This window comes from Candoia aspera, chromosome 8, assembly GCF_035149785.1.
Source record: "Candoia aspera isolate rCanAsp1 chromosome 8, rCanAsp1.hap2, whole genome shotgun sequence".
In the NCBI taxonomy this organism is placed as follows: domain Eukaryota; kingdom Metazoa; phylum Chordata; class Lepidosauria; order Squamata; family Boidae; genus Candoia; species Candoia aspera.
Window position 1 is genome coordinate 36,070,178 of NC_086160.1, and position 14,925 is coordinate 36,085,102.

The 14,925-nt window shown below is 36.0% G+C and overlaps 1 protein-coding gene across 7 annotated transcripts in view; it reads right to left on the reverse strand.

The window, feature by feature from the left end:
* TMEM131L (transmembrane 131 like) overlaps positions 1-14,925 on the reverse strand; it is a 62,111-nt gene that overhangs the window by 35,381 nt on the left and 11,805 nt on the right. For 5 of the 7 annotated variants that reach the window (XM_063310535.1, XM_063310531.1, XM_063310530.1 and 2 more), the window contains exons 4-6: positions 6,218-6,286; positions 5,367-5,490; positions 527-643 (exon numbers count right to left, since the gene is read on the reverse strand). In XM_063310535.1, the coding sequence (XP_063166605.1) occupies positions 527-643; positions 5,367-5,490; positions 6,218-6,286 (310 nt within the window). Of the gene's footprint in view, positions 1-526; positions 644-5,366; positions 5,491-6,217; positions 6,287-11,536; positions 11,584-14,925 lie in introns of those variants that run through there. The other 2 variants (XM_063310534.1, XM_063310533.1) reach the window with 2 other exon arrangements.

The window sequence follows — 14,925 nt, forward strand, 5'->3', positions numbered from 1 at the left end:
CTCAAAAATCCAGAGGTGCCTGTACAAACCATAGAAACACTCCTTACTCATGCCAGTTTCTGAAGCCCCAGTAAGACCAATTCCCTCAATTAAATATAAAAATGAGGCATCATGACTGCCTACACCTTTGCACGAGTCCGACATAAAACCTAGATTGTGTCCTCATACCTTGCAGGAACAAATCAAGGCCAAATAGTATCACAGAGTTTAAAATTATGTGAGGTGAATATCAAATAGTAATGTTCTCTACAAAACTACTCTTTTTTTAAAAAAATCATTTTCAAAAATTCATAAAGATTATCCTTCTGAAGGGGAGAATCGCCAACATTAATGAAGAATCCCTTCATGGTAGCTAAGACCAGAGGAACAGGCACCTTTAATTTCCAATCTCTTGCACATCATGCAATGTTCTGCAAATTGTATTTATTTAGACAGCGCAGCTTTGGCAGATTTCACTTGTTTGCCCACTATACCATCATTTGAAAACAAGTATCTTCTGTATCTCAAGCTGGTAAATTGATATTACCTGATATGAAAATATTCCATGAGATGAGGTATTTATAAATAATGAACTTTCAAAACTGCCCTCTTCTACTGGAAGAAAAAGTACTCTGAAATAAATTTTTCCCATTGCTGGAATCACCTACAAGTAAAACAAAAAATATCTGATGTTCAATATACTGAAATTGCCATGAATTTATTACAGACTTATAAATTACAGAGGCATTGCCACTGCCTCTTTGCCGTACTATGATAAAGCTAGCCAATATACACTCACTTGCACACCCCTTCATCTAGTCTAGACATCAACTCTCAGAAGTATTACGCTGTACTTCTGTAACCCATAGGGGGAAATGGTTGCCTTCAAAGTGTCATTGTACTGATGTTCTATTGTCTGGGCTTACATATGCTATGCCACAACTTGTTTTAACCATGCTTTGATAAACCAATATGGCTAGGTTACCCATAACACTGAGCAATAAACCATTTTTATGAATCACAGTGGCAAGTTCACATACACAGCTAGGCCAAAAAACATATAAACCCAGATTATGGCTAAGCACTGGGCATGAATTCAGCCACTAGCTATTCACAAACTGTAATCAAACTGTTATTAAGACTGCAGGCATAGCGGTTTAACAAACCCTAACTGCATGACTGATCCAACACCACTTCATACATTAATGGATGCATTCATACATTAATCCAGGCTAAAAACACTCAAACTTGACTTACAGAATGAAGTAAAATATTTCAACACTGGACATATTGAAGAATATTTCTAAACAATGGACTCAGAAGTTAATTTTAAGAGTGTCTGCCTCTATAGATAAGACAGTGCTTAAAAGATGCTATGGAAGAGGAACAAGTATTAGACATAAAGACTGAAAGTGATTTGCAAGTGGATTTAAAAATGACAGGCTTTAACAATGACAAAATGGAAAAAGATGTTACACTAAACATAAGAAGGAAACCAGCTGAGTCTTAATTATTAAAAGGGATATACAAATAACAAACCAAGAGAGTAAACTGGATAATTTTCCTATACTGGATTTATAAAAAGGCTTGTTAAAGCTTTGAAGAATTTTGCGGGAAGGGACAAATTAAAAATGAAAAGAAATCAAGTTCTAAGACATTATTTGAAGGGACTAAAGACCAAGGTTGTTGGAAGGAAGGAAGGAATATAAAGTTGGTTTATTTGATCAAGGTCAAAACAGATACATTGTCATCTGCCATTAAGGCAACCCTTAATGGGCTTTTGCTGATCAGAACTGAATAACAAGAATTTGGAATTTTGCTTATAGGTACGTGTCCTGTTCAGACTACAAGATGGCCACGCAGGATTACTTAAAATTCTTTCATTTCAATCAACTATTTACAATAATAAAGTCCTTAAAAGTAGAGACACAATCAATCAGGTCCACCCAGTCAGAGGAGGAAAGCTAGGCAAGACTGAAGGATCAGGAACTGATGAATACTGAGGCAAAACAGCTAGGCAGAACTCGGCAAGACCCCCTCAATGAAGCAGCAAGACCCGGGAAGGCAAATGCACGTGGCAAGAAGGAGACTGGAGATGCTGAGCTTGATCTTGGCACAGAGGCTAGGCAAGGCTGGACTGGATCTGTAAGGCAGGATTTGGTTCTAGAGGCGGTATGGGACTCAACCAAAGCAGCAAGGCAGAAGGTGGAACTTGGAGTGATACTAGGCTGGACTGGAGCAGCGAGGCAAGGCTTGGATCTGAAAACAAGGCAGGACTTTACTGGAACGGAAGAGCAAGGCAAGGAACTTGACTTGGAGCTAGGCTGGACTAGAACGGCAAGACTGGACTTGGAAGCAGAGGCAAGACTAGACGTGACTTAGGCAGCGAGACTAGACTGGGAACTGGAAGCAAGGCTGGGCTGGATTGGAGTTGCAAGATAAGACCTGAAGCTGGAATTCTGGCTGGACTTGACTGGATCTGCACAACGAGGCTTGATGCCGAAGACAGGATTGCACTGTCCGGGATAAGTTCGTTTTCCGACTCAAACCTCACAGTAAGAGATGGATATGGGAAGAAGAGATCATTTGTGGTATTTCAAGAGAAGGTGGTAAGTTACTAAAATTGTTTATACTTGTGATGAAGGGGGAAGTCACTCCTTTATATATTTCTTTTTTTCCTTTACTATATTATTTTTAGTTTATTTCTATTTTTCTCTCTTTTTTCTTTTCTGCACCTTCTATTTTTTTCTTTTTCTTTAGTTTGTGTTAGTTTTTATTGTTGTAAATTGTAATCTTTAATAAAATTACTATAAAAAAGATGCTTGTTTTTTTTTAAAAAATGACGTTTAACATTAAGGACAAGATGCAAAAATATCTATGGAAATAGGTTCACATTTCCATATATTTGGTTTCTGTTGACTTATGCCCTTCAACAGCAACTGAACCTGCAACTTAACAAACTACCCCTGAAATCAGGTCAATTTCAGAGTAATTGTGGCATGATGGGGTAGGGAGGAAGTATTATGGAAAAACAATTTAATACATTTTAGGTATACCTAAATGTTGACCCTGTCTATGGCTGCATTCCTTATACTTTGGGAGCAAATCCCATTGAACTCGATCAGATTACTTCAAAATAAACATGACTGGGGCTGCATTGCAAAATATATTTTATTTTGCAATAGGAAAACATACACTTAAACTCTACAAACTATATTTTAAATGTTTCATTAATGCAACTGCTCTCAAGTTCTGGTAATGCTTAGCCTATTGAGACTACAAGTATGAGCAATACACACATACAGTATATGTGTGTGTATTTATACACACACACACGTGTGTGTGTATTGCTCATACTTTTCGTATGAGCAATGCAGTCTCTGCAGTTTCAGATGCAGTTGGTGTTATGTTTCAGGGGCTGATGTCCAGGAAACCACATTACAAACTTGCTGTTTGCAAGTTTCACATCGTATGCTTATAACAGGAAAAATATTAAGCTTTACAAAAGGGGAAAAAAAAACTTTGTAGTATGTTCCCAGGACTGCTAACAGTAACATGCTGTCAACTCATCTTCATCTTTAAAAATGTGAATATAATAATGCAAAGTTATAAATATACTTCTCAGTTAAAATCTTTTAACCAAGGTTATGAATATCAGGCATAACGTGGTTCTTCCACAGGAAAGTGTGTCTGTTTCTCATTACAAGCGGAGTCAAGGGCTCAACCTTCGGTCAGGCCAAGCAAGTCCTTTAACCACCAGAGCCCCCAGTGGGCCTCAGCAGCAGGGTTCCTCGAGCAGTGATGCCCTTGCACATGCAGTACCATACAAAAGAAGGCTTAGTACTTCAGCTTTCAATAATTTGGTTACTGCACACATAGCTGTCACCCTACAGCTTGTGCTATTATGTTATAAACTTTTTGCACTCACAATTTGAGATTTGGGGATGGGAATTTTCAGGACACAGAAAACTGAGATAGATTTCAAGTGTTTCAGTCTGAGAAAATAGCACTAATGCATAGAGACTTCACTGTAGCTGCAGAGAAGGCAGCAGCAGCGTTTATAACAACACAGATATTGAATAGTGAACCAGTTCACTGCAGTCTGCCCACAATCTATAGCTATGCTGGGCATAGAAAAAATCTGAGCTCAAGCATAGAATCTTGGATCTTGATCTGGAGAAGAATAACGCTGATATCAAGTATTCCGCTTACAATGAGCTTATCTTTTCCTCCCTTAACCCTTTCAAATCTTTTATCGTATTTTGTGGCCTCACAGAAAGACCCGTACACTGGCACACCTAGATGCCTTTGATGGCACGGATATGGATACATATACAAGGGTGTTTATGCATGTGTTTATATACTGAAAGCGAATCAGTTGCATCGGTACTTTTGAACGGACTCATACATCATTCTTGGATGCTGGAGCTAATGTCGCCTATCGTCATACACCACTCAGGCTGCCCTCAGCGAGCAATTCTGCATTTGCTATTAAATGACTGGTATCCTAAAACTCCAGAAAAGTGGCTAAATTATTGTGATATAACAGTTATTGCTAGAAGTCACTGGATCTCAACAAAAACCAAAGTTTCTGTTATAAATGGGGCTTTTATACTGAATGCGCTATATTATTAACATTTTTTCCGCAACCACATGTAAGTAAAATATAACAGGAATTATGTTTAAGTGTTATGTAGATTTGATAAAATACAATATTCTATTCACAACTGTGTATTTGTTTACAAGCAATGTTTGCTCTTTTCTAAGTGCTATGTTTGCTCTCTGTTGCAAGTTTTTTTCTTCCAACAAAATGTCTGTCCTTCAAATGATACAGAAGAAAGGCTCTATTATTTTTTTCCTGCCAGGGAAATGTATTGTAAAATAAGTTGTATCCCCTTCAGTGCATTCCTTCTTCCTATTATTTATGTGACAACGGCAAGTCAATGTGACTTTTCAAATCTGAGTGGATGTGACTTCATTTTTTAATTATAAATTGTCTGTCTACCAATGTAACCATTGCCATTTTGGCAAATCTGGATCACAAGAACAATGTTAGAAGGTGATTATAAACAAATGGAACTGAACATACAGATGACTACACCCGCCAATGCCCCCCCAACTGCTAATGTAAAAAAAAGGAAGTTTTTTTTAAAGCCCTTTAAGACACATTGGGCTGGGGAAGATCTGATTTTTTTTCTTTTTAACAATTAAAATATTCACAAGGGCACATCCAACTCATTCTGGTAGAATATGCGGCAAGATGAAGAACAGGCTGGTGGCTTGGAAAGTAGAAAAAAGAGACCATTTAGCTAAAGCTTCAGGTAAATGAAAAGTTTAAACCTGGCACTTTACTGCAACATAGTTTTCAAAAATAGATCAATACTCACTCTGCTATGAGCAGGGGACACATGAAAATGTCTAGTCGTTGTAAACACTGAATTCACTAGAATGTCTCTATCCTTATTAGGGTTGTAAGCATAGAGTATTTTAGCTTTGGGCAGTCCCAGTAACCTAGGGAAAGAAGAAAAGTGGAAATAGTAGGAGAGTGCTAAAATGACAGATCATTCTTTTTGTTCCAATTCAGTTTCAAAACATAAAATATCATAAAATTATATTCCACAATAATTACATTATTTCCAACAGGATTTTAAAAAAGATAAATGTGTAATAACTCAGACATAATATCAAGCCATGGTTTAGAATGACACAAACAAATTCTCCTTTCCAATACTATGACTCTCTCAAAATTTGCTGATTTGAATGTATTATCCAAATATTGGTTTAATTTGCTTTCCAAACCAGAATTGAAGAATATTGTTTGAATATACTGAATTGGCTGATCTAGAGAGAAACCTTGGGAGACTCGACACTGTAGCACACAAGCCTGGCTTTGATCACATCATGACAAACCATGGTTTGGTATATCACTAAGTAGGTAAACAAATTAGATAATAAAACAAGTTAATACAGTTATTTTACATATTTCTCTTAAGAGCTGTAATTATTTTGAAGTTAGCCAACCTGTTGCTTCCTTCATAATTAAAAACATTTGGTATTTGTCACCCATGATTCACCTTTATTTTCATTATCACCCTGAAAAGTGAATGTATCTTATATAATATCTTATATAATAAGTCTAATGTGAAGGAAACAAAGACAAAAGGCTCTCTTCTTAAAAATATTATTTTGATATTAGATACTGTTTTTCCTTTATTCTGAAAAAGTGCAAAATACTCACTGCATTCCAAAATGTAGAATAGAAGGGTGAAAATGAAGAATCTTCCCATTAGGCATTTTTGCAGAAAAACTGAAAAAAAAATAGCAATAATTATAGAAACATGTTAGATGAGAGAATATATAAAGACTCCATATATTAAATGCCATTTTTGTTTGCTTTTGTTTTAATTCTGGTAGTCACATTATTGCTAAACCACACAATATTCTGAACACTTAACATTGAACTTCACAAATGTCATAAATTCTTTTTAAAGAATTCAGTTACATGTAGACTATGCTGTAATGGCTAATTTAAAAATCACTGCATTAGTGTCTGAGAATATGAAGGGAACATAAATAACTGCCATACCAACATTCATAAATCAATTTTGTCATTGTTTTTCAGTAGTTGAGGCTTGCTGGTATAATCTGCATACAACTATTGGGGGGAAAAGGCTAAACAAGTATATTCTCACGAGCACTGAGTCAACATTTACTGAAGATGTAGTTTAAGGTTACATCCTTTAGGACCATTGAGTGAAAAATTCCTAGAAATTGGGAAACAGATCTGACAGTGTGTGGGCAAAATGCACTAGCAAACAAATCAAACACATACAAGGTAACACAACTGGGCGAGCAGGGGGGAATGAGACAATTTATCAGCAGTAAGGTAATATTCTTTGAAATGCTTCCCACTGCTTTTGTTTTTAGTAGTTGCCACAGCAAACAACACAATATAACTAATCTTCCCCTTACTATTGATGATTTTTATGGAATTTGCAGAGCACTGAGCTGGTCACTTTTTATACATAGAGACCCACAAAAACATTATTAAACAACAATATTTTATTCTATAACAAAATTAAGCGAAATAGAAAAATGGAATGGCACATTCTGTTTTCATGAATAAACCTAATATAGCTAGGGATTTTATACAAATTATTTTAAGAAAAAATATCAAGATCTTTTTCTGATTAATATTGCAATCTAGGAAATTTAAATTTTAGCTGTATAATTCTGCATAAATTAAGCGAGTCAAATTGCTTTTTTCCTCCCAAGGAACGTAGCTTGAATGGAAATAAGCTAAGTGCAGTGAATGTACACAGATGTTCTTTTTCTTACATTTAAATAATATTATTTGGTCTATTAATTCATTATCTGATGGCTACGTGTGCTTTGGTAGCTTAGGTGCAATAACGCTAATTTAAAAATCAACTTAAACAGTTGTTGTAAAAGCTTGCGTCTTAAATAATCTTTTTTTGTTCTGACTGTAAGAGTTTTATATTTGATTTTTTTGAGAAATCAAAGATTGCCTCATCCGTCTTCTTAGAAGAATAAGGCAATCAGAACACACCTATTACATACATATGTTACAGAAAGCATTACTAAAGTATATATTTGTACATACTGGCAAATATCCACCAATTGCAATTTATGCACATTTTCATTGGTAGTCCAACATATTGTGCATTGCAATAATTAAGGCAGGAAGTAACAACAGCATAACTGCCACTCAGGGACTTGAGAATCTAAGTGACTCAAGAAGGTACCTCAGAAATAAATGCTACCTCCTGCAAATCCAGTGACAATCAACAAATACTTCCCAATTATGGATCTACTCTTTTAGGAGTTCTCCTCAATTCTCAAGTTCAGTTTCCAGTGTAATAACAGTACCTCCATCCCTTATCCAAATTTAATTTCAGGTTTTTTTTCTAATTTATCTAGTTCATCATCAAATGTAGTACCAATTTCTTCCTTTTAGGACAATGCAGAGTTACAGAGCTGAGTATTACTGCATATTTATAGTATACAAATCTCTAACTGATCTCTCAAGTGATTCCATATAGATATTAAATAACATAGGGATAGGATAGAATATCATAGACAATATTGAAAGGGAATCATCCAACACTATTTTCTGGACATGGTCTGATAAGGAAAGATCACAGTGCTCCACAGATCCAAAAGAACACAATCTTCTTCTGTCCATTCTTTTTCTTTTCTTTTCTTTTTTTGTAATTGTGAATATTTTGATTCTTCTTTTTAGGCCTCAGCAAGCTAGTGTAGTGTGCTACCATCTGTCTCTAATAAGGACAAAGTAGGGTATGTTGTATGATCTGCCTGTTGCTGAAGTCACAAGCACAAGCTCAAATGGAAAAAAACCACTGAATCATAGTGACTCTTGACCTACCAACCTGGGTACAAAGGATAAAGGACATCATTTCAGTCCCATCAGCAAGATAGTAGAGGTTCAAGAGAATAAGCAGGGCTTTGCTCCCCCTAACTTATCAGTTTCTAGTGTAGCTCATCCATGACAGTACTGTATGCCAACGTTTACTTTTTTCCATATCCCTCAAAAAGTGACTCTTTTAAAAGTTTATATTTATTACTTTTTAATTAAAAGCAGCAGCAAGCATATATGTGAGCTTATTGTTATCTTTGCATGAGAAAACTTGCCCAGTTTTCAGAGGCTTCTATTTCAGATAAAGAATCATTTTTAACAGTACATAACCTATCCAAAGTTTTACACTGGAGCCAGGACCTAGTTTTAATCACAATGCCAAAGGCAGCACGTTACTGAGTCTGCAGTTTCCTAGTTTTCTCCCATGCATTCATTTACATAATAGCTGTTCCCTGCAGCCTTCTACAGACCTTTGAATCCATTTCTGTGCATGAATCAGCTTCTAAGAACAGAAGCCCACAGCTATATTAATTTCAATGGATGCAACTGAAATCAAAGCAGCACTACAACTTTATTCCAATTTTTAATTATACAAACACCTAGTACTGGTGCAGAGCATTCATATGCTTAAAGGCAGAAGTAACACAAAAATTTAGTTAATGAAACTCCTCTCATTTTTGTAATTCCTTTTTTTAGTTGCCATGTAACCTTGTCCACATTATCAGAACTGGTCTAAAAGACTTTATTCCCTCTGATCTTGTATTTCATAACATTTAGATTGACAGATCCAACTGTTGCACACATATCTGCTTTTGTAGCGGACTGAATAGCCAGATAAGAATATGAGCAGTGAACAAGCACCATTTAGTTTATAATACTGGAAAGCCTTAATTAAAAAGCAAGTTTTCCTTACAAAACAGGCAACCACTTCATTGCCCAGCTTCACACCTAGTCCTGCTATGCTGCCTCACTGTGGTAGGGTGAGTGGTAATCTTGGGTGGAGTGAATAAAAAGCACTAGAAGAGTACATCAAGAGTACGTAGAAGAGTACATCAAGAGTACGTAGAAGAGTACATCAAGAGTACTTCCAAGAGTTACCCTGGGCATGAAGGTCATCCAGCTGCCCAGCTACAGAAAACTATGAGGTGACTTTGAAGTAGGAATGTGACACTGTAAAACATGAACCAACCCCGGGAAGGGGAAAAGGTGCTAGAAAGAAATTTGAAGTGACAATGCCTTGATTCTCCATGGTGAATCAAGGGAAGGGAAAACGTTGCAGGCTTTCAAGATTCTGTTACTTTATCAAGAAAGCAGAGTTCCAATATTTCTTGTGAGTCCATTTCCTGATTGGCCTCTAGCAGTCAAGGCATCAGGCTATAAACTGCGAGACTGTGAGTTCTAGTCCTGCCTTAGGCACAAAGCCAGCTGGATGACTTTGAGCAAGTCATTCTCTCTCAATCCTAGGAAGGAGCAGTGGCAAAACACTTCCAAAAAACCTTGCCAAGAAAACTGTAGTCGCCAGGAGTCAAAAACTGACTCGAAGGCACAAAAAATAAAATAAAACAATGGAGGCAGTCGAACAGTCTGCAACTGCAGACCCAGTGATGTCCACAGCTACAACTTTGCCTAAGTCTAGTTTAACATGATATCCAAACAAACTGGGTTATTTACACTTAGAGAAACAAAGTTGAAATGAAATTATAAAATTGCTATTCAGACATGGCTGGAGTTGTCCATAAGTCATCAGCTGTCCAGGTCATTAGAACAGCCAGTGGACCCAAGTGGAGAAGCTAATACTGGGACAAGATTAAGTCACTAGTATGCCACAATTCTGAAGAAATGAGGCTTATTATATAAACAAGACAATTCTAAACATAAAATCCATTATAAATATATCCACAACTTAATATACTTTATGCTATAAATAAGCAACTGTGAATGGAATTTTAAAAGTTTTTAAAAATAAAGGAAATTTCAAGAACATCTTTTATTGGCATGCATATGTAGTAAGAGATTAGCATGAGAACAGCTATTTGCTCCATTCTTTGACTTGACATTTTATATACTGAACTTCACATCTATATGTGGGACACTTAGGCCAAAAGTCCATACAATCTGCACTGACATCTTTTATCGCAAAGGAGATTGTATATGCAAATCCAGCTCAACCTTTGTTTGGTAACACAAAGGCTTATGTTTTAATACACAGATGTAGTCTCACAAAACGACCAGGGATAATCTTGATCCCAATAGCCATGGAATCTATCTCAGAAAAATACTCTCCAGATTGTTATTTAAATAAAAAAAGTGTTTGGCCCTATTCTATGCACACTGAGGTTATCTCTACTGTAAAGAAGGAAATGCAATTTGAAGCAATAGGAAGTTAACACACTAGGTAAAATGTCATTACAGCCACATTTTTATACATATATTAATGCAATCCAATTTCCACTTTACTACTACTAAAATTAGAATATGAAATATAACTTTTTATCACAAAACAACATGATAAACTTGTATTTTTGTTTTACCAAAACTTCAAATCGTACAGCTCCAATTCTAGCACAGGTGCACAGAGCTCTAACCTTGGTTTGCTATTTTAACTAAACGTCTCATATACAGTGGTTAATGTTAAATATTGTTTAAGAAAATGCATATATTCCAAAGCATGGCTTCTGTTTTAATCCAAGGTATAATTAAAATGACTTCCTTAAAAAAGGAAACAAGAAAATGTAAAAATTCCTTTTTAATTTTAGGCAGCCCCAATGGTCCTGAAACTAAAAAAATACAAAACTGGTAAAATCAAACATTGGTTTAAAGTTACAATAAAAAACTTGGGTCAGATGACAAAATATATCTGTTGCTCAGAGATCACAAGAAGCATCAAACATACATAACTGAGCTAATATAGATACAATAAACATCAGAGACAATAAAAGATATTAAATAGCACACAGAAAATAAAGAATAATCTCAGTACAATAACTAGACATTTACCTATGTTTAGGTAACATAGTTCCTTGAACAATTCCTTGAACAATTCAAGTTTACCTAGAATTGTAACTTCTGACCCTTATTCCACAAAAGAACTAAAGCTTCAATCTTACCAGGAGGGGACAACATGGGGCTTGACTCTGCATATGACAAAATTCAGGTTACCTCAGAGTCAATGCTGACAGAAACTCAGACATGACTATCTGTCCTTTAGGCTGGCTGGCTGTGAAATCACTGAAGGTGTGGAAGGCTTGCCTGCCTATTCACTACAGAAGTGCTTCCAAGAAGGCCCAGGTGAGGACACTGTCAGCTCAGCCAGCTATCTAGTTAAGTAACCTGGAAAGTTAAGGAGAGATTGGAGTGGAGGATTTTTTAAAATTTATTTTGTAATTTGATACAAATTAATCAAATTCACATTTCCCAAATGGATACAGCAACCAGAAAACACGTGCTCTTTCTTCATATTTAAAATTTTGCCATACAGTGTCAAACAAAAATATATATGAGAAAATACAGATAATGAATATGTTATAATAGCATAAATATGCATGATCGTATATATGGTTTGGTGCTTTTTTAAAAGAATAAAAACTAAACACTAACCAGTGCAGGAGTGGGATATAAAAAATAAATATTGGGAACAGAGAGAAAGTAAAATTGACAAATTTGTCCATTCCTAAAGACAAATGACTGGATTATTTCAGGGTTTGATCCTCACACTGTATTTAACAGATGGATGGGAAAATATATGGGGAAGGGGCAGGGCTGCAACTGGGGCTGGCAAGCAGGGCATGTGCCCTGGGCGCCACGCTGGGGAAGGTGCAAAAATGAGAATGGGGGGGCACCAAAATGGGCGTGGAATCCATGTTTGCCCCTGGTGACCCTAGTTGCGGCCCCGGGAAGAGGCTTTTTCAGTAAAGGATATAATATTTAGCAAATAAAGGTATGCCAGCCTTTTTCAACCTTGCTCCCTCCAAATTGTTTTTTGCATTACAAATCCTATCATCAGTGAGGACAGTTGGAGAAAAGTAAACAGAGCTGAGGGATAAAGAAAGGCAGAGTTTGAGATGCAATAGGAAGGAGGCCAGCATTATAGAACTAGGTAAAATAAAAAGGAAATTTGAAAACTGCCTTATTCTTTGTCCCACTTGTCAGCAAATGTATTAATCAAACCTTCCATCTATTCTAAAAATCTACCTATCATTGGAATGGAATCAACAGCAGCTGGGAGGTATTTTGAAGAAATATGTTCTTAACTTGAAAAACATCTTCATAAACTAAGGGGATAGTGCAGGGACTGCATGGGGCAACAGATTTAGAGGTAGAGAAAACTAAAAATAATATTGAGCAACATCAGAAAAATGGTGCAGCCTTCCACCAGCTTACCAAGTGAAAGCACAATATTCCCAGAAGAGTAAGTAAACCAGGAATCAATCTCATTTGTTAAAGGATTTAACATTTTTGAAGTATTTGGTTCTGTACAGATTTTAATTGTTGTCTTTTTTGGTATTGTATAATGTTGCTTTTTATTTTCAGTATTTTGTTGATGTATTGTTAAAATAAAATTGTTACAGGATAACCATGCAATATTCATTGTTGCAAAGAAAGGAACAGCCCTTTCAAAATGTTCTTTGCTCCTGAATTTCCATATAACTTGGAGAGAATGCTCCACTCAAACATGGAAATATCTCCTGTTGTTTATGGTAATACTACTGTGCTTCCACCACAGAAAACTGAGTTTCGCATGGAATGCTATTCTTATCAGCTTCATATCCTAGTACAGTAATAGCAATTTAGACACCAATCAAAACACTTCAGGGTTTCACCTGCATTCTGACACATACTGATTAAAATAAGGAAACAAGATTATTGCAAGTGAGTAGCAGCAATTCAAAATTCCAGATATTCCACTCACTAACGATAAGGCAAATGATTGTATTAGAACAACTGCTACCACTGCATATACAAAGAAGCAGAATAATAAAATTAAATGTACACAAATATATATTTATGGGGTGGGATGCTACCACAACTGTACAGTTGTGGGACAACTGTACAATTCCCAAGACAAACATAGAAGAACTGAAGCTATTGACACAGGTGCACAGTCTGACGTCACAAGCCATAAGCTGTGGCCTTGTATATGAAATGAACTGTTACCGTCTAATCTGGGTAACAACTGGATGTTGTTTGGGGACCGGAAAAATAATGATCCTGTTTTAAAAATGGGGCTGAATGATCTTCTCTATACATAATATAATTCACTTTTGTTGATATATATATATATTGGCTGGGTTTTGTTCTTTTTAGTTATTTACTTTTTTCACTTTTATATTTTAAATATTAAAAATAAAAATAAAAAAATCAATTTGGAATAACCTGTGTCCCAAAGTGTAATTCTAATGCAGTAGAACATGAACATTATTTAATATATGACAGGAGAGCAATCACATTAACTATGTTTAATCTTAATTCAATGTAAATTTTAATTTAATATTTGTCCTGACTCACCCACTATTATTTGGACCTTGTGAACATGCCACCCAAAGGCCCAGAACATCTCTTACCAGGGAAAAGTTGTTTATCACTACTATCAAAATCAGACCTGTGCCATCCCAATTCTGAAAGAATAAGATTTTGGTATTTGTCTGACCTACATTAAAACTTCCTCCACTTCTCAATCTCTTCTTTTAATGGTTTACCACCCATTCAGTTTCAATGGGTCCTTAATTTTGGTGAAACACCCTACATTTGAATCTTCCAATTAATAAACAATACAGAAACCAAAGTTCAAAAGGTTCCAAAGATGAAATTGGAAAAAATATTATTGAAGAAAAGAGGACAGGAAACCTAGAGAGTCAGAGCATCTCAAAAGTAGAATGGCAGGTTAACAAGCTAAGTGGTACAAAGAACACATCAAATTTATGCACAGGGAAAGTGATGTTGAGTCCTAGTTTTTTTAAAGCAAAATTTCATTTCAAAATGAAAGCAAAACCAAAATCATCCCAATATACAACCACACACTTTTTAAAGGTCCTCCCAAATGGAAGCTTGTTACCAATGCACACAGGAATGAACCATTCAGCAGAACCAATTTGTACTCTTCAGCTCTCACTCCAGAGAAGAATTAGTATCCCTTACCAATTAACTATTTTTTTACATTTACTTAATTAGCTTACATGATTTCTATGCCATCCCAATCATTAGATTCTAGGAGGCTCACATATTTAAAATCCCTAACACCACTGAAAAAAAAGAAAAACATAAGCCTATCTAGTATTGCGTGGCAACAGCTTTCCTAAAATGTTCTGAAAACCCAGCAATAGAGAACTGCTTTCACTTCCCTAAATGTTCACGGGGGGGGGGGGGGGGGGTGTAATCTTTACATCAGGGAGCAAGGTTTTCCATAAGACTGGGACAGCTACAGAAAAGGCAAGCCTCCTGGTCCCTGCCCATCTCCACTTCACAGGGGGTGGGGGTACTGAGCATGCCTTCATGCCAGCATGCCTTCAATGTACAGGATAGGCAGATTTTGCTTAGAACAGATGGTCCTG